The 20,929-nt window shown below is 40.6% G+C and overlaps 1 protein-coding gene across 1 annotated transcript in view; it reads left to right on the top strand.

Moving 5' to 3' along the window:
- DMD (dystrophin) overlaps positions 1–20,929 on the top strand; it is a 2,221,918-nt gene that overhangs the window by 1,255,589 nt on the left and 945,400 nt on the right. The window contains exon 46 of the mRNA XM_019523954.1: positions 16,970–17,134. Coding sequence (XP_019379499.1) covers positions 16,970–17,134 — 165 coding nt within the window. The remainder of the gene's footprint in view (positions 1–16,969; positions 17,135–20,929) is intronic.

Raw genomic sequence — 20,929 nt, 5'->3', positions numbered from 1 at the left:
GTGTTTTATTGATATATTTATAAATTTAACACAAAATACAGAGAGAAGCCTCCCAGTGCCTCAATCATGATAATAAAATAAATTCTAAATACTAATTCTAAATACTAAATTCTAAATAAATTATAAATATTGGCATTTAATTTTGAGATTTTTATCACGGAAAATCAGCGTCCCACTCCCCCCCCCACCCCCTTAGCTCATAGAATGCAAGCCCAGGCCCCTCACTCCCTGCCCACAGCTTTTCAGCCCTGCTGGATGGGGCCCCCAGCTGCCCGGGCTACAAAGCCAGGCACCCAGGTCTACAGCCCCCTGCCCCCCACATCATCACCTGAGTCCTGACTGCTGCCCTTGGGAGGCAGCGGCTGCTGCAGTGTAGTGGAGCACAGAGCCTGGCTCTCCCTGTCCTCAGAGGCTGCATGGTGGAAGCAGAGCTCATGTGGGGGATAGATACGGGCTGCCTGTTCTGGGCTTGGGTGGGAAGTGGAGTGAGCGCCATGCTGCTGTGCACACTTCTGCAAGCTCAGAGGGGATCTATGATTCTCAGATCTGTGAATGGGGTTGAGGTGGGTGCAGGCTGCCTGCTATGGGCTCAGGCTCTATGCCCTGCTGCCATACCCTGGGGCCTCTGCACCCAGTGGGTGGGTCCTGGTGCAGCAGAGGAGAGCAGGGGCAGACGGGGAAGCTTCTTGCTGCTGCTAGCTCTGTGCTGCCCTGCTCACCCTGCAGTAATGAGGGGAACAACCTTGTACTGCCACCCCCACTGCCGCAGGCACACAGGGGATGCCTTGCCAAGGCAATGCAGGGCTCACAGTGGCAAGGAGTTTTCCTGCCTGGCCCCATTCTACTATGCTATGCCTGGTCCCAGGGGAGGACAGCATGGCAGGGTGCCTGAGCCCATAGTGAGCAGCCCACACCTGTCTCCAACGTGCTTGGGTCCCCTCTACCCCCCACAAGAGTGTACACAGAAATGGGAAGCCAACCCCACCCTCTCCACATCAATACAAGCTGCCTGTGGCCCCATCTCACTCCCCAATGGGGCCCTGCAGTTGTATATTCTAACCCCTGACCTCAAGCTGTATGCACCACCATCTGGGCAGCAGCCCCAGCCATGCCCAATTCAGTCCCTCCCTCCTATGGGGCCCTTTCCCTCTCCGCTCCACCAGATTTACTTGTGGGAGCTGCTCTCCAGGCTGCCTGACAGCCATGTACATATATGTGCACATAGTACCCGCTGCCTGACCTCCCTCCTCCAGCTCCCCAAAGTCCCTTGCAGGCTGGAACTCTGCCAACCTACAGAGGGCTCTTTGCAAAAGTGCAAAATCCACGAGTCTCTCCATTAACATGAGAAGTCTGTTTTTTCTTGGGTAAAAGGGGAAATTCTTGTTTTTCTCCATTTTTTCCATGGGAAACAGAAAACCCAGATCCTTGCTGATGTGGCCTATCCAGGATTGACAGACTGTACTGCAACTTGGGCACGTGTTTCCATGTGGGGTGGGTGGCTTTGTATTCCTGATTTGGTCCACAACATGTTATTTCTGTCACTCCTGCTTTTCTGTTTCCTGTTGTTGAAAGGTTTCAAAGTACTGAGATCCTTGCAGCAGGCTGTTCCTCCATTTGGGGTGGTCTTGGGCAAGTCTCTCACAAGTAGATGCTGAAATCTTACATGTTTTATTCATGTTTTCCAAAGGAAGAAAGAAAAGCTTTAATAAAATGCTGCTTTGGATTCCTTGGAAACACTATTAACAACTATTATGGGCAGTTTATTAATAGAGGAGATACGTTTGAATGCATTGATTTATTTTTAAATAGCCATTAAAGGGATACAGTTAATGAATATCTGTATTGTTTTCCTAAACTGATGTTAAAGTAATAGTAGTTTAAGAGGTATTTGTAGCCATGATGGTCCAGAAAATATACAAGAGGTGAGGATTTCTTAGGGTGATACCTGCTGTGGATCAACTGTGTTGGGATTCAGTTAGGCACACATTCAAATGGTGATGAGTTTCTTCATCACCAGGTCTATGTTTTGCATGTGAAAGTGTGTCTAACTTTATCCCAACTACATAACGGGTCTAATAAAAGATATCACCCAAAAGAAATACTTGCTTCTTATATTGAAGTAATAGGCACTGTAGAAAGAGAGAAATATATTTATTGTTTAACCTGTACAATATTTAACATAATATTTACAAGTTGGTGACCAAACTGAACATTAGAAGCTCCACTATGATATAAAAAATATTGGAATTATGCCTTCAAACATTAATCTGAAATGGAAATGGGTATTAGAATGTATCCTGAAGGTACAGCAGGCCATGACTTTTTGCACCAAATGTTCCTTCCTAGTTGACCTAGCCCTTTCTATATAGAAGCTCTCAGGTGAGTCCGATCCTATGATGCTTTTTTTAAATATGTATCCATGAAAATTGTAATAAACCTTTCAAATTATTTTTTACTCTAATCTAAACCCAGATTATAATCAGGACTCCTAAATTAAAAAGAGATGTTGGATTTCTCCTGGGACAAAGTTCTTTATTTTGGGATCCTACTTGGATTGTCCCATGTTAAGTACCCATGAAGTAGCTGAATTAACACTTCAACTTGAGACAATAGCGGCTCATTTGAGTTAACTGCCATTCAGTGTGTGTGCAAGTGACTGCCCCACACCTGTTTGATTCAAGAGAAAGTACAGGACAATCAGCCGGGCCCCTGGCTTAAACCCAACAGTCTGTTTTACACTTACATGCTTATCATACTCTGCTTTCTGTGTCCATTCACAGCATTTGATGAAGTGAACTTGGGATATATATTGTAATATATATTATTTATTCATACATTTCATAGACATTAGGGCTGGAAGGGACCTCGGAAGATCATTGAGTCCAGCCCCCTGCCCAAGGGGCAGAAAGTCAGCTAGGCTCAAAGGATTCCAGCAAGATAAGCGTCCAAATGTTCCTTAAATAAAATATATCAGTTTTGGTTAGTTCAGAAGGTGCAGATCTACCCTACCTTCTACTTGACTTTAGGCTAACTATGTCATGGCTAGCTACATCTCTTTACCCTTAGGGACAATCCTTATACACTTCACTCCCTCAAATGCAATGATATTAATAGGATAAATGGGCATCCCACTTTAGCAGTTCTGCCTGGTTTACTCAGCTGCTTCTGTTGAAACTAGAGGAGCTGTCTGACTTACTTCCCAGGTCTCTCTTGGCATTTGCTCCAGTCCAGTCTTTTAGTAATATTTCTTCTCAACCTAAGGCATGGACATCCTCCAGATGTCAAGACCCTTCTAGATTTGCATGTAACTGATATATATCTTGGTTATGTGTCTGTGTGCATGTATGCGAGCATACATACACACGTGTGCACATGCACACAAGCAACCTACAGTGCTATAGTGCTCATCACATGCTATAGTGCTCATCACATGCACTAATTTAAATTGAGAAAGTGTTAATCCTATATAGGAAAGGGTTAACTCAATCTAATGTACACCTAACCAGGCTATTTTTAGCCCCCTATCTCCCGACCCTGGACTCTTGCCCTGCCACAGACCTGCCAGCTTCCTGCCCTATATATATTTCACACACAAACTGCAAAGTAAATATATAGATATAGATATCTATATCCCTATATATTAACTTTGCCCTTCAACTTGCTATTAAGCACTTTTTTCACAGTTTTAAAATCTGCCCTTTCTGAAGTTCAGCCTCACTATTGCCCATAGGGGAGTTGTTTTCTATTATGATATTAAACTTAACTGTGCAGTGAACACTGCTGTCAGTCAAACTCCTATGCTCAAATTCTGTATTAACTAACTATTGCATGGGTTTACAACAGAAAAGCTATCTCCTGACTTTTTGCTGCTAAAAGGAATCTCTCTTAAAAAAAAAAAAAAAAATTCTTATGATTGTATCTTTTCTCTAAATCAAACCACGATATAACCTTCAAACATTTAATACCTAATAGTTAAAGTTATCCAACAAGTGTATCAGCAGCTTTTTGCATCATCTCTTCTTTTTAATAGCATAAATTCTTTACTGTTTTCATCTGGTGTAATAATTTTATTATGATCATTTTACCTATTGCCATAATTTTACCTGTACCCTATAACGGCTATGAAAAAGACAAATATATTCCTAGAATGTATGAGGGAGGCATTTGAAGTAGGGATGTGAAAGCATCAATGCCATTGTGAAGGACACTGGTGAGATTCACCTGGAGTTTTGTGTATAATTCTGGTCACTCATGTTCAAAAAAATGAATTAAAAAAGGGACAGGTGAATAGAAGAGCTAGTAGAACGATCACAGGATTGGAGAGCCTTGAGAGAAGACTAAAAATGGTTTGTACAGGCTAGCAAAGGAAAGGTAGAAGAAGATATTATTTGTCTTTGTAAATATATCAGCAAAGTATACTTCTGGCACAAGAAAAAATGGCTATAAAGTGGCCAAGAATATATTTGGGGTGGAAATTAAAGCAAGGTTTCTAAGTTTATGAATAGCCTGGCAATCGGAGCAGACAGGGTAGAAAAGCCTAGCTAGTTTTAGGATAGAGTTTGATGTATTTGTGAAATTAATTATGCGTTGGAATTCTTTTTGACTGTAGGGAACTGGACGCAGTGACCCAGGATACTCTTCCAGTATTATATTGTATGTTCCTGTGGTATATTCTGTATATATATTATAGTTTTATGTACAAATTTACCCACCTAGCTTATTTTTTTTTATTTATGGGAAAAATAATGTTGACATATTCTCTGGTATCCAAGTAATCAGACCTCACCCAATGGCACAACAGCTGTGCCCAAAGAAGAAATGGTACCCAGGGAGGGATCCCACTACCTAAAAGAACAGCATTACCCTAGTCGCCAGATTAGGAAGGACCAGTAACCATGTAACCTCCCATTGGTGAACAGGGCGTTCCTCTCTGTGTCCAAGGGCAAATCATACCCTCCTGTCAGGGGCTTCCCCTTCATCGCTCACAGTGAAGAGGGTCACTTCTCCCCTGTGGGAATCCCCTTCCCAGGTAACTCAACTTCTGCAGATTCCAGAGAGTTAGGCTTATCTCCAATGGTGGGTTGGAGCAAGGTGTCCTCCCTCACTGGGGTGATCGACCCATGCTGCTTGCTGCAGGAAGGCCCGAGCTACCTCATGCAGCCTACCATTCACTCTCAGCCCTGTGCACTGCTTTGTGTACAAATGGGGGCACCTGCCTCATGCAAGGAAGGGGACTCACTGCCTTCCACAGCTGCAGTGTCCCATTAGCTACTGCTCTGCTCTCTGCCCCCTGTGCATTGCAGGGCTGCCTCCCTCGTGCAGGGTTGGGGGCCCATGCTGCCATGTGCAGCCACTGAGGTTTAGCTTCACAAGCCCTGTGCACCAGTCTGTGCACTGAAGGCTTCTGCCTCCTGTGGGCTTAGGCACCAGTGCTGCCCTGTTCAGCCACTGAGGTCCCTTCAGTTCTCCACCAGCCCTGTGCACCGACTTGTGCACCAGGGGTTCCTGCCTAATGCAGGGTTGGAGACCCGTGCTGCCTTGTGCAGCCGCAGTGGTCCCTTCAGCTCTCCACCAGCCCCATGCACTGCTCCGCGCACCAAAGGGGCTGGGTTCCTGCCTTGTGCAGGGTTGGGGACCTGCACTGCTTTGTGCAGCCCCCAAGTTCCCGTCCACTCTCCAGACCCTCCAACCCATGCACTGTTGCTGCATTCTTCCCACAGTGGCTGGAATACAGCCACCCACTCTTCTCCCTTGCCAGAGGCATCTTCAGGGCACTTCTGGGGCAATGGCTCCACCCCCACTGGTCAGCTCTGTCAGATCTTCTACAGCCCTTGTCTTTATCAACCCACATCTAAGCCAACAGTGTGTTCTACACATGGGCTTTTATTCCCTCTGGAGGCTCTGCCCCCAGATTGGAAACTGACCAATGAGGAAGCCCAAGGAGTTAGTTCCCTCTAAGGTCCTCTCTTTCACCTTGCCCCTGGGTCATCGTGGGGCTGCCTTGCTTCTGCCTTACCTTGGGGGGAGGGGGAGGAAAAACTGCCTCCACCAATGGAACTCGAGCCCATAACGCTCAAGCTAACAGTCCGAGCTGCCAGTGAGCCCACGGGCCAGCCTGCTACATATACAACCAAATCAAAAAATCGGGTCGTTTTCTATTTCAGCAGGAGGGGAGCTGATGGTAGAGTTCAGGTATGTTTTCTGCTGGTCTGGTACAGCAGTCAAGGCTTTGTGAGATTGGTAATAAAGTGACAATCCTGGCAGACAATTTTAAGGCAGCCCTACAGCAACTGAGAGAATAATAGCCAAATGAAAGTTTGAACATAGATTCCTCTGGGATTTGTATAGTCGTTATATTTTGATGATAAAATATCCCATCTCACCTCAAATATAAATTTCAAATGGTGACTTAAATTTCTGTTGTTTAGATACTAGAAACAATTATCAGAATTACATAATTTCTTGGCCTCTTTCTTACTAAGATGTTGGCTACATTTTTTCCAAAACACACATCTTGCTAAACCTTCAAAGGCCCATTTAATCCTGTTTCTGGAAAAGACTAGAAAGTGTAAGTTTTATGGTAAGCGAAAGACCCTCAATGCCTTAAATGTCTTAAGAAGGGGAAATAGAGTCCTGATTATTTACCATTATTTATTATGTTGTGGTATTAGCTAAGACCTGGAGTCATGGACCAGAAACCATTGTTCTAAGTTAGTGACTTGAGGCACCCCTCCAAAACTTTTACAAATTTGGCAGCACCCAATTTTAAAAGCTAATATAAATATATAATGCATATTATAAGATAAGCATTATAATTACACTATTAATCACTGTGTTATCAATTACTTATATCATTATGATACTTTACACCATTGCTGCAGCTAGATGAAACTGTTGTCAGCCTTGTGCAGAGCCATGTTGGGCAGTGGCTACAGGAGGAGCAGGTTTTCTTGCTGCAGGCCTTCTTAGACCAACCCTGCACAGTGACTCCTGGTAACAGAGGCACGTGCGATAGATGAATCTATCCTGCACACCTTTGTTTTCAGAAAGCACATTGGAGAAGCAGCTACAGCAGAAAGGTGTGCCTGCCTGCATGACATTATGTAGGTAGGCATGCTGCTTCTGCTGCAGCTCTTTCCTGTTGGGGTCTGATGTACCTCCTGAAAACGGAGGTGAGTAGGGCAGTTCCACCCTGTACAGTGGCATTCTAGAGAAAAATGCTATTGCTACCAGGTAAACTGGCCTGTGCGCCTCTGTTTTCAAGAGGCACATTGGAGCTGAACCAAGAAGAGCTGCAGCAAGACGGTGCACCTGCCTACCTAATAAAAAGTAGGCAAGCACACCTTTCTGTTGGAGCTGCATTTCATTTTGGCTGTACTATGCCTCCCCAAAATGGAGGAGCCCAGAACAATTTCATCCTGTAGCAGTGGTGATGCCAGTGGTTTTATTGCTCAACATTGATCTCTATCTCTAGTTCCACCTCCAAATTAACCTCAACCTTCTATTTCAACCTCAACCTCGACTTCTACCTCTACCACTCTAGGTAGGCTCTCATGGCATCCTGTTGTGGCATGGCACCCTAACTGAGAAAGACTGTGCTAAGTACTTTTCACATCTATGAGAAACAGCTGATCCCTGACTCAAAAAGTTAACAATCCAAAACATATACAAAATCTTATCTTCTATTATTTAAATCAAAATTTTACATGTAGAAAGAAAGAGAGAATATTAAATGAATATTGACTATTGGTGTCGACATAAATGCAGGAAAGACAATATTTGCTGGAAAAAAAACAACATGTTTATGTAAGCCTCCAATATAGAATCTAAGGTAAATCTCTGCGTAAAACGTGGGTGGCAACACTTCAGTATTTGATATTTTGGGCCTCAATCTTGAAAACACCCAAGTACATGAATAACTTAGCAACTGTGAGTCTAACTACACTCAGTGATACTATTATTTGCCATAAAGCTATCTGTTCAAGGGTTCACACACTTTATTTCTTACTTTGTAATTAAAGTAACTCTCAATTAAAATAACCCAAAATAAGTTTAGGTCTTTCTGTACAATTCTGTGAAAACGTTTTGGATGTATAACAGATGTAGAACAGCTAACATGCAAAAACTTTCACATGAAACTTCTTGAGACTAAATATAATTAAAATTTAAATGTAGCTTTTTCAACTGATTGCTTTTTTGTAGATGTTTTTAATGACTTTGACACATTGTTATAAAATCTCTCTCTCACACACACCCAACAACAAAAAAATGCCAACTAAATCTGTATTTTCTTTTAATGCAGCTGAAGCAATAGCTGAAGCAGAAAATTATGTTTGGTGCATTGGATTTATGGATTGTTTTAGTCTTCTGCACCAATGAAAAACTTTTAAATAAAAATTAAAATTGCAATATAATAAATCCAGAGTTAAGAAGCTAAAAAATAAATGAGAGCCAAGGTCAGGTCTTGAGAGGGTTCTGGGAGAACATCAAATACTCAGTATGCCAGTGATGACCTTCTATACATATTTTTAGTGCTTTACTTTTCATCTTCCTCTGGTAATGTGATCTTGATTCTATTTTTGTCATTGACAGTATGCTTCATAAATATTCATTATTTAAAAGAAATTAAGTAGATTTTGTTTTAAAGTCAATATTGAGTTTGTTAATGAAAATGGTTACATTAATTAACTAATAGTTTCCTTAACTGAACTTATATAAAACTCTTTCTCACCCTGATTGTGTTTCATGGAGAAATGATGCATAAAACATTAAACCTCCCTTTTTATCCTCTCCATTCTAAATCATCCTTGTACACATGCTCTACGGAAGGTGATTTTGAGTAGATAATCTGACTTTTTGAACAGTGGTTGGTAAGAGGTGAACAGCTTTTTTATGTAATTATCTTAGTAGTATTATGGAAATGCCAGTTTCAGCTCCACCGTTAAGAGTGCTTTGAAGTTTGTACTTAATAGCATATTACAGCATGGGTTACTTCTTTGTTCTTCTTCAGTCTGATTTTGTCAAGTAGCAGCAGCTAAGGAGCCTGAGCCGCCTCATTGTTCTGCTTCCTGTAGATTGCTACAGGTATTCCATTTGGTTTCAACCACAAGTTGCAGAATCTGCTTTTACCATATTTCTTCCAAATGATGTGCACTCCAGTTTTTAGCATCTGTTTACTGGGGAAATGGTTTGTGTTGTCTGAGAGAAAATAAAGTACTTCAGGAAAACTAAACTTGTTATATGAAAATTTAGAGTATTGAGAGAGTTTGCATCTAGGCTATATTACTGCAAGATGTAGCTGAAAAAAACAAAACAAAACAAAACAAAAAATCTAAATAAAATTACTCGTCATCAGATGGATTTGTAATGTAACTCTGGCCCCTTCCTTGTGTGTGTGTATGTGTGAGAGAGAGAGGGTTCTTTTTTTTACTTTTTAAATCTTTATTATCCAAAAATGAAAAACAAATAGTGCAAGTAGAAGGGTGTGTAGCCCTCCCAGAGACCAAGCATGAAACTCTTGTCAGCAACAAAAAAAACACCATGTCACCAGAGACATGTAAACACCCTCCCCCATATCCCGCAAGAAGGACCAGCTGTCAGTCTTCCACCTCACAGAGGGCCCCCTCGATGGCCTAGTGTGATACAAATTGGTCCACATTTTGTTGCACATTCAAATGTGACATGTGCCCAGAGCTGGAAGTAGAAGAGTTGGCAGGTCTCATTGGAGCTGGCCCCTGTGAGCCAGTTTCTATAGCTTTCCAGAATTGCCATGTTGGCCTGGCTCAGCAGGAAATTGGCCAGGAAGATCACATGCCCCTTGGCCAGTTGATATAGGAAGAAAAGATATACAGAGTCCTAGAGAAGTCCAAGTCCAGAATGCCAAAGAGTTCTGAGAGCAGCAAAGAGTGGCTGCAACCTGGGTAGCTCCAGGAAGATGTGGAAGAAAATCTTTTCCATTGCCTCTTTGCAGAAAGGGAAGGCCCCTGACATGACTGGGTTTAAGTAGTGGACAGAGCGATAGACAGAGGGAAAGAGAGCAGATATTTTAATCCATAATATTGTGTCAAATGATACCAAAGATTTTGTTTAGAAATTGCTTTCTCTATATTGAAAATTAATTAGGTTAAAACCAAAGAATGTGTAATTCTCATCACGTTTGGTGAACCTTGTTTTTTCCTTTTCTTTACATTTATGATGTACTTGTTATGATTACATAACTATTAGGGAGGGGAAACACTAGAACAGGTTGCATAGGGAGGTGTTTAAGAAGAGGTGAGACAAATGTCTGTTGCAGATGTTATAAATGGAGATACAGTTAATCCAACATCGGTACAAGGAATGGTTCTTTGAGGTCCATTCCAGTCCTATATTTCTGCAATGACTTCTTACATTAATACTAGCATGAAATTATTTGTATTAATGATGGTCATATTTGTCATGTTATATAAAACTTGATTTCCAATTCTTTTGTTGAGGGGTGGTAGGAGGTTTTAAAATCAATATTGAAAGAATAACTGTCTGAAAAAAATTAGTTAGGTCTTTTGAAAACTGACTTGTTACCCTTTAAAACTTGGAGTATGTTAAAATCAAAAAGTATTGCTTGTTGGTGGAAATTTAAACAGATAGTGCAAAAAAATGTCTGACATAATTAAATTCAGTTCACCGAAACATTCAGATTTGGAATTTGAAATGAATTACAGAATCTGGTTCAGTTAGTGGGTGCAGCTACATATATAGATACATATCTATTCCAAATCTAAACTATGTTAATATAGACTTAATAGTAAGATTTCACATCAGTAATTGACAGATAAATGATTGTTACAAAATAAGGAAATTATGAGTTAAAGTTCAGCCTAAGAACAATTCAAACATGCTAAGGTATGGTAATACATAGTTAAGATATAAATCATGTTATTTTAACCTTCCTGGGGTGGATTCAGAGAGGGGTACACTCAAGCATTTGCACCCCACTTCAATTCCTCCTCCATCCAAAGTTTAAAACCATCTGTCTAGTAGTGCTAGTTGCATTTCTAGTCAGGCAGCGGTCAGTTGACTTAATGGCTTATTGTAGTCTGCCACATCCTTTCTAAACTCCTCATAGGATCATAGAAAATTAGGGTTGGGAGGGATCTCAGGAGGTCATATAGTCCAATCCCCTGCTCGAAGCAGGACCATCCCCAGCTAGATCATTCCAGCCAGGGCTTTGTAACGCCGGGCCTTAAGAACCCCCAAGGATGGAGATTCCACCTCCTCTCTAGGTAACCCATCCCAGTGCTTAACTAGCCTCCTAGTGAGAGAGTTATTTGTAATATCCAACCTAGAATTCTCTTGCTGCAACTTGAGACAGTTGCTCCTTGTTCTTTCATTTGCCACTGCTGAGAACACTTTAGCTCAGGGGCATGTGAAGTCCTGACCAAGGTCTGTATCCAGTCCACAGTGGACTCCATTTCCCAACAGCCCCTGCTTGTGACACTGGCTGGTTTCTGTGGAGATCCTAGGAGCAGCAGGGCTATGACAGTACAGGGTCAGGGTTTCCATGGAGACCAGCCCAAGCAGCGCTGGCAGAGCTGGGGCTACAGTCTTGTAGCTGTGACAGCACAGGCCAGAGCTGGGAAGAGCTGTGATCTGCTTGCACACCCTGGGCAAGGGTGTTCAGGCAACAGATCATGGGTTTGCTCTGGCCCAGGAGTAGTTCCCCGCCCTGCCAGTTCTGCTTGGTCTGGTCTCCATGGAAAGCCTGGCCCCACTCTGTCAAGGCCTTCCTGCTCTTGTGGTCTTTATGAAAACAGCGCCCAGCCACACGGGCAGGGGCTGCTGGGAAATGGAGTCTAGCCGCTGTCTGGATCCACCATTTTGTCTGCCCAGGTCTAGCCTCATCCTCTTTGTAACCACCCTCCAGGTACTTGAAGGCTGCTATCAACCCCACCTCAGTCTTCTCTTCTGCAGACTAAATAATCCCAGTTCCCTCAGGCTTTCCTCAGAAGTCATGTATCCCAGCCCCCAAACCATTTTATTTGCCCTCCCACTGGACTCTCTCCAACTTGTCTGCTTCCTTTTTGTTGTGGATGGGCCTAAAACTGGACACAGTACTCCAGATATAGCCTCACCGATGCAGAATAGAGGGGAAATTTTCTGTAGAGCTGCAACTTTGCCAGTTGGTCCCAAGCCTGTAGCAATGAGTGGACTTCTTCTGTCCTAAGTGCAGGACTTTGCACGTGTCCTTGTTGAACCTCAGGTTCATTCCACAGGTGTTGATTACCCCCTCTTCTGTTTAATGGTCTTGATGTTTGACCAATCAAGCTATTATTCTTTTCTGCAATTCTGCTCTCTATTAGCTGCTCCTAATATTGAAGCTTCTATTTCACACCCCTACAGACTGTTTTTAACTCATTTTGATTAAGTTGTATTTGTTTTTGCTTCAATCTTAAACTGAATAATACAACCATAGGCCCCTAGCATGCTAGGCACATTAGTAAAGCTTCTAGTTTGTTTTTGTTTGTTTGTTTGTTTAACTGGAGAAAAAAATCTGTGTTGTTTTATATGTGATAATGCATTTCATAGAATCATCAGCACCCCTCCTTTTCAAAATTCTAGATTCACCCGTGAATGGTTCGATAGGCAAAAACCATAAATATATTTGATATGTAGAAGGTTTGTAGCCCCACAATGATTTTTTTCCTTTCTTTTTTACTATTTACCTTTCTCCTTTTACATGCCATCCATTCAAATAGGCAGTCTGGATCTCCACTGTAATGGGTTCTGCTCCAGTTAACCATTGTCTTTTATAACTTAAGTCACAGCATATCTTTTGCAGTCCATATTCCTTGAATTTTAAATTTTCCAGATATTGTGGGAAGCCTTTGAGCTGAACAACCAGCAAGGGAATCCAGCAGGTTTCATTGTACAATAGTATTGAGTGGGCTTTATACCAAATATGGGTGTTGGAGAAAGCAAGGAAGAAAGATGGGGAAAGATCCAGCATAAACACAGTTAATTGACTAATGACAGTGGGAGCAAGAAGAAAAGGTGATGCAGATCTACAGACAAAATAAAGTAGAAATTGATTTTGGAATTAATGGAGCAAAAGGGCAAAAATATTAAAATATGTGGATAAAAATATAGACTTTAAATTAAGGGTATTCATTCACATTTTACAGTATTAAAAACTTCACAGTGTGTATTTGTGTGTGTTGAAGCATCTTAGTGCCGATAGGAATGTGGGAAAATGTTCAGCTATATAAAATTAACTCCAAAATGATATCATATTTTAATAAGTCTTATGAAAATTTGGGTCAGTTTATATAAAATTACGATCTTCAACTGTTTTCCAATTGAGAGCTTAAATCTTTTTAAATTATTCAGCTACTAAGCTGCCAATTAATCTAACTTAATTAACTGAAGAACTAGAGTGCTAAATTTCAGATGTACCACGTGTTTTCAGATGAATGCTTTAACACAGGGCTGTCCAATTTCTAAGTCCTGGGAGGCACACCAACAGGGTCTGCATCTCACAGGCCACAGCAATGACACCATGAGGATGCTCCCCATACCTGCTGCTATGCCAGGCAGCCCCCACCCCCTAGCACATTTCTGTATGATTTATCCCCATCCCCGCCCTGTTGCACTGCATGCCCATATGGGTACCATTCTCCCTCATGTAACCCAGTCCTCCCAGGGTGCAACCCCAGATGCACTTTCATGTTCCCCACTCTACTAAACTGCCCTACTCCTTGGGCTGAAGGCAGGAAGCAGCAGCTGGTGAAGGGACAGGTAAGCCTGGAAAACGATGGGAGGGAGCAGCGGTTTGGTAAGATTCCAGGAGCTGCACATTAACTCTTTATGGGCCACCTGTTGGAAAGCCCTTTTTTAATATTGTGACCAAAACTGCATTGGTTCTTTGATGCTGAAGTCTGAGTATTTTTCTTAAGAAGAATAATTCATACTCTTTGTCTCTTCCCTTTGGCCACAGACCAGGCTATATCCTTATACCCTGTTGATTTTCTGTCAACCAACACAGTTTTTCAGGATAGTAATACACATTCACAGGGAACAATAAGGTTTAACAGGCCCTTTACATTGGAGTTGTTTTTCCTCCTAATTTTTTTCTTTTCTATCCTCTTTTTTGCCACTGTATGAATGCTCACCTTTCTCTCATACCTATGTTGCAGCATCATCCCTTATTTTGATAGCAGTGATTAAAGTTTCCTTGATTAGCCAGTTAACAGATTAACAAACCAATCCAAACAAAAAAAAACCCAAACCAAACAAACAAACAAACAAAATAGTCCGCAAAGAACCACACTCCCCCATCACAATATATTAATTAGGACCCAACATTTATATTTTGATGGCTTACAACTTTTCTAGGAGTGAGAAAATTCAGGTTTTCCATCAGGTAGCAGATACACACTTCCTGGATCTCATAGAGTTTCCATTTATTCTTCAGTTGGAATCTTCTCCTTATAGTGAGATCACTGTTACTGAAGTGAGCCACTGTCATTTTACCTTGATAAATACATCTCATATCTTAGGTCCAAAAATATACAAGGTGCTTTCTCTGATTTGGAGTTGAAGTCATCTTAAAAGATTTTTTGTTGCTATGGTAAATTAGTTTGCATAAAATTACCATGTGTATAAATACTAGAATACTATTATCAGTATCTCCTGATCATGTCCAGCACAGATTTTCCTTCAACTATTTGTCACTTTTTACATATTTCGTGTGTGTGTGTGTGTGTGTGTGTGTAAATACATATCTCATATCTGTGCTGCAATAATTAAACTTCCTTGTCAACGGAAGCTACATTTTACTTAGTTAATCTGCCCTATGAACAGTGGATTTGTTTCATCAGATTATCTTTGTTGTATGAATGTTTCCAGTGCCAATAACTTACTCATAGGCTCTTTATAATCTTTGTGTATACATAACCATTATATGTAGGCATTCAAGGATGAATATATCTAGGAATGTAGGTAATTATGTTTTCTCCTTCACAAAATAAAATTCAAATGAATGTCTGTGTTCTTGTTAATGCACTCACTTCAATACCTTTGATAAATATGTATCTGAAATTAGATATATGTAGGATTTAAATATTCAGGAATAGGATTAGATTTATAAGACACATTTTCCTGTGATTACTTGTTTACTTTCAACAGTAATATCTTGAAGAATGTGTTTATGCTAATATTAAAGCAGCTAAACATTGCAGTTTAACATTCAAAAGTTGCATAAAAGATTAACCTAATCTTGTTTAAAATTAGGCCAAGGTCTTCACAGATATTGAATTAACACACAAAAGAAATTAATGCATTTTCAATTTTAACTTCACATCAAGGGTAGACTTTACTAAGAGTGGGAGAGATTTTGTTATACTTAAGATCAAGCGGATACTGAAAGTGATTACACTTATTGGTCAGGATTCGTGAGTATGAGGAGGAAAACCAGTAACTTCAAATGTGTTGGTGAAACAAAAGTATAAATAACAAACATCTTCACAATTTTTGTATAATAAACTGCATATCAGTAAGCAGATCTACATGAAATGGTGACTGCACAGTAGTTAAAAAATACTACACAGTAGCACATCACAACACAGACAGTGCTGATATGCTCCTGTGCAGTATTATTAGGCTACTGCACAGCAGCAGCACCTAAAAATATTTGCCAGCTCCAGTTACTGCACATTTATTTAGTACTTGCTAATACGAGTACTAAATAAATGTGTAGTAACAACTGCGCAGTACCTTCTCATGTAGATGCATACAGTGTAAATCTTTAATTCATCTTAAACAGTGTTTTCAAACTGAATGTGGTTTGGAGAAACAAAGAAAAAGTTATATATCCTGAGAGAACCATTTTCCTCTTACTTCCTCGGCTCTGTTTTTATAGAAACTTTCATTTTGTTTTTGGTTCCTGATGGATTTCGATGTATTGTCTTCTGTAAATGGCATCATTGGGGATTAGTAGGTAGTATGCATCAGTAATATTTTGTAGTCAGGCAGTATGATAGACTTGCTTCCATCAATATAGTGCAACTCCAAGGGGAATTAAGGTTTAACCTTGTTTATCAGAGAAGTCCCATATTTCCTGGCTTTTAAAAAGCCTTTTAGTAAAAGCTTGTTTTAAAAGACAATGGCCACAGGGAAGACTGATTTCTTAAAGTGAAAAGCTATCCAAAAAACTACTTGTGCCCAAGTTTAATAATGATTAATTGCCATCTTCATTTAGCACAACATAAGCATGAATTGATATAAAGGATACTGAAATTAAGAAAAGTATCGGTGCTTCTTTTTTTATATCACAAGTCATTAAACTACGGCAGCTGGCTATGGCTTACTTTTTTTACAATTTACTTCTGTCTTTACTTCAAATGTGTACATACTGTTGATTTCTACAGTCCCACCCAAAAGCTGCAATAATAAAATAATAAAGTCAATAATTAAACAATTAAATACCAGCTATTGGGAATGGGAGAATCAGATTAATGTCTAATTCTACCTAAGACTTTCTTAAATACCAATCAAGTTTGAATGTACACTTGAGGCACAAATAGTTGCCTATATTAGATGATTTTTTTTTCTTTCTTGTCTGTTGCTGCACTTCATTTTAGAACCCTGACCAGAAACAAGTGGTATTAAACATTTTGTAAGAAAATATGCTCTTTAAAGAAATTTTCTTTTTCAAGAAGTTGAAATAGTCTGGGTAGCATCTGGATGTAAGGGCCAATGAAACATTTTTATATTGTTATTCTTAAAATAACATTTTCTGTTGAAACAGTCTTATTTATTGTGAAAACATGGATCTGTCTAATTGTTAACATATGACATAGATCTGTTTCTATTCCATCTTCCCCAGCACTGTATACATTTTTATCTCTGCTGTTTTAACAGTAATGCATTTCTTATTACATATCTCCACACAATTTTTTTACAAAATAAACTTAACGATTTTTGCTATTTTAAGGTGTCCAAAGATCTTCCAGAAAAACAAAAAGAAATAGAAGATCTACTAAATAATTTGACACAGTTTGAACAACAGTTAAGTCAGCTGGTATTGTGGGTAACTCCTGTTAAGGATCAGCTGGAACTGTATAACCAAGTGGGCCAACCAGCAGCTTTTGATATTAAGGTAATGTTTTCTTTTTCTTGTTTCATTCATGTTGTGGTTCTTCCTTTCTTAACTGACTTTTTACAGAAAAACAAATTCTAAAATGAAAATATGATGTTACTATATCTCTCTTTTCCATTCATAAATAACAAAATAGTTCTTGCAAGACTGTCACTGTGATTCTAACAATGTCACGTTTATCATTCTCCACTCAGTTGTGAAAGAATTAATTCTTAATTATCCCTTTCTACTTTAGAATGGAAATTAGAATATGGCCATGTACTGTATGTTTGCCAGGTCAATGTTCAGATCTTTAGTTGTACAATTACCATTAAAAATAGAGATATGTACAGTAACTTCAGAACCCCCCTTACCCATAGAATTCTGATACTCTACATTATGTTACTTACGATGCTGTATGTTCTTTCACCACTACGTATTTCTTAATGACATTGAGGATTAAAATGAAGGATTTAAAGGATGAAATATAAAACAATGGGAGCTTTGTTTTTCAGTGTTCTATGCTTATTGCTTATCATGGACGGATAGAAAACTAGGGTTGGAAGGGACCTCAAGAGATCATCTAGTCCAGTCCCCTGCTTAAAGCAGGACCATCCCCAACTAGATCATTTCAGCAAGGACTAAGCCAGGCCTTGAAAACCTCCAATGATGGAGATTCCACCACCTCTGTAGGTACCCTGTTCCAGTGCATTACTACACTCTTCATGAGAGAGTTTTTTCCTAATACCTAACCTAAACTTCCCTTGCTGCAACTTGAGACCATTGCTCCTTCTTCTGTCATCTGCCACCACGGAAAGCAGTCTAGTTCCCTCCTCTTTGAAGCACCCTTCAGGTAGTTGAAGGCTGCTATTAAATCCCCTGTCTTCTCTTCTCCAGACTAAATAAGCCCAGTTCCCTCAGCCTCTCCCCGGAGGTCATGTGTCCCAGCACCCTAACCATTTTCGGTCCCCCCTCCTGGACTCTCCAAATTTTCTACACCCTTTCTGTTGTGGGGGGCCTAAAACACGACACAGTACTCCAGGTGTGGCCTCCCCACTGCTGAATAGAGGGAAAGAATCACTTCTCTCTCTCAGTCTGCTAGTAGCACATCTACTAATGGAGCCCAGTATGCCATCAGCCTTCTTCACAACAAAGGCACAGTGTTGGCTCCTATCCTGTCCACTGTAACCCCCCAGGTCCTTTTCTGCAGAGCTGCTGATTAGCAAGTCTTTCCCCAGCCTGTACCCGTGCATGAGATTGTTTCATCCTGACTGCAGGGCTTTCCACTTGTCCTTTTTGAACCTTATGAGATTTATTTTGGTCCAATTCTCCAATTTGTCTAGGTCTCTCTGAATCTTATCCCTACCTTCCAATTTATCTACTGTTCCCCCCAGCTTGATGTCTTCTCTAGACTTGCTGAGGGTGCACTCCATGCCATCTGTCAGGTCCTTGATGAAGAGATTGAACAAAACCGATACCTGGGGCACTCCACTTGAATACCAGCTGCCACCTATACATTGAGCCATTGATTACTACTTTCTGAGCTCAGTGATCCAGCCAGTTTTCTATCCACCTTAGTACTTCATCCAACCTGTACTCCCTTAGCTTCCCTGGGAGAACATTGGGGCGACTGTATCAAAAGCCTCACTAAAATCAAGGTACACCACATCCACCAATCTCCCTGCATGTCCAGAGCCAGTTATCTCATCATCATAGAAGGCAAACAGGTTGGTCAGGCATGACTTGCCCTTGGTGAATCCATGCTGACTGCTCCTAATCACCTTCTCCTCCAAGTGCTTAGAAGTGGATTCCTTGAGGACCTGCTTCATGATTTTTCTGGGGACTGAGGTGAGACTAGTCTATAGTTCCCCAGATCCTCCTCCTTCCCTTTCTTAAAGGGTTACACATCTAGCTTTTCTAAATAGTCTCTAATCTATTCTTTGTCCACTGTTGGATGCTCACCTCCTCCCCAAAATGTGTTGCCAGTTGCAGTAGTCTGGGACCTGAGCTTGCCTGTGAAGACTGAGGCGAAGAAGACATTGAGTACTTTAGCCTTTTCTGCATCCTCTGTCACTAGGTTGCCTTCACCATTTAATAAGGGACCTACATTTTACCTGATCGTCCTGTTATTGCTCACAAATTTTGTAGAAACCCTTCTTGTTACCCTTCAAATCCCTTGCTAGCTGCAACTCCTGTTGCGCTTTGCCCTTCCTGACTTCATCTCTGCATGCCCGAGCAATGTTCTTATACTCCAAGTTTCTACTTTTTATGTTTCCTTTTGTGGTTTGGCTCATTGAAAAGTTCCTTGCTAAGCCAAGCTGATCTTCTGCCGAACCTGCAAGTCTTCCTGCACATCTGAATAGTTTGTTCCTGTCCTCTCAGTAAGGTTTCTTTAATATGCAACCAGCATTTCTAGACTTCTTTCCCCTTCAGACTGTTTTCCCTGGGCATCCTCCTCATCAGTTCCCTGAGTGAGTCAAAGTCTGCTTTTCTGAAGTACAAGGTCTTTACTTTGCTGCTCTCCTTCCTTCATTCCTTTCCTCAGGATCCTGAATTCAGTCATCTCATGGTCACTGCTGCCCAAATTGCCATCCACTACTACTTTCCTCTTTAAGTCTTTTGTACTGGAATATTTGTCCAAAGTATTTATAAAACAGATATGATCTGAATTCTGCAAACTGTTAGTAGCGTCAAACTGTCAAAACTGACATCAGCTGTACCTGTGTCTTCACCAGAGCTACACCCAGTGATAAAGACTGCATGCAATTGGGAGGGTTTATGTTTAAGCCTTATTAAGATTAGATACAAATCAACACATCTAGAGCCATGTGATGTTACCTTCTTGTCATGAAAGGTACCTAACTACTCTAGTGATCCAATTGAAGTCGGTGTAAGTGACCTCATGTACATGTGAATAAAGTTGAATATGGTTCTTGATATGTATTTGTGTGTAACAAAAAAAACCCTATTAATGCAGGATGGTTTAAATGGCGACAGTGAAATCTTATCCCCTTACCTGAATTAGCTTTCGTGACTCCTTTGTTCCTATTGATTTACTCTTGTTTGCTTGCCTTTTCCACCACTGCCCTCTCTTCTCTCTCCCTGTCCCTCTTTCTTCCTGCTTCCCCTGTCTTCTGTATTTTAATTTCTCTCTTGTACTCTGCTTTCTACCTGTCGTTTCACAGGATCTGCTCAAGTGAGCTTCAGCTAATGAAAGCTTGTGATATATACATGCGCGCTACTTGGCTTACTCTATACAGTGCAAATTTACCCTGCCATCTACTCGGGTAACATTATCCAGGAAAATTAGAAATTAAAAAAAATCTAGCAGATCATATTGTCTGTTAGAATTGCCTTTAGTCCATCTGATTCTAGATGCAGTCTGGTGATGCAGTGAACAAAAACTCCCTTTCACTCTGCAAGCAGTTATGTAATACCCTCTGCCCTACCCTCTTTCCTCTCTATCCCTCCTCCCTGTTCTCTATTAGTTCTTATATTTTGTTTTTGTTTGTTTCCACAACATTCATGTAAGCCAGGTTAGCAGGCATATTGATGGGAGTACAGGTGCATGTGTGTATTTCCTGGATTTTGTTGCTAAATTAAATTCTTCACCATAGGTGCATACATTTTGTCACAATGTGAACAATAATTATTACTTTATTGTATTATTAGGCCTCTGAATTCTTGAGTGGATTTTTCTATTAGAAAAAATGCACCATATTTATTTGATTTCCAAGAATCCCCTCCTTCCCCTATTTAACATGGGGGGCGGGAAAGCCTCTCATCTTGGAATCAATATGATGTGTGGGGTAGGGG

The sequence above is a fragment of the Gavialis gangeticus genome, unplaced genomic scaffold (assembly GCF_001723915.1).
Source record: "Gavialis gangeticus isolate Ggan-Ray unplaced genomic scaffold, GavGan_comp1, whole genome shotgun sequence".
NCBI classification, from domain to species: Eukaryota; Metazoa; Chordata; order Crocodylia; family Gavialidae; genus Gavialis; species Gavialis gangeticus.
Note: the sequence above shows the minus strand (reverse complement) of the source record. Positions and strands in the feature narration are given on the sequence as shown.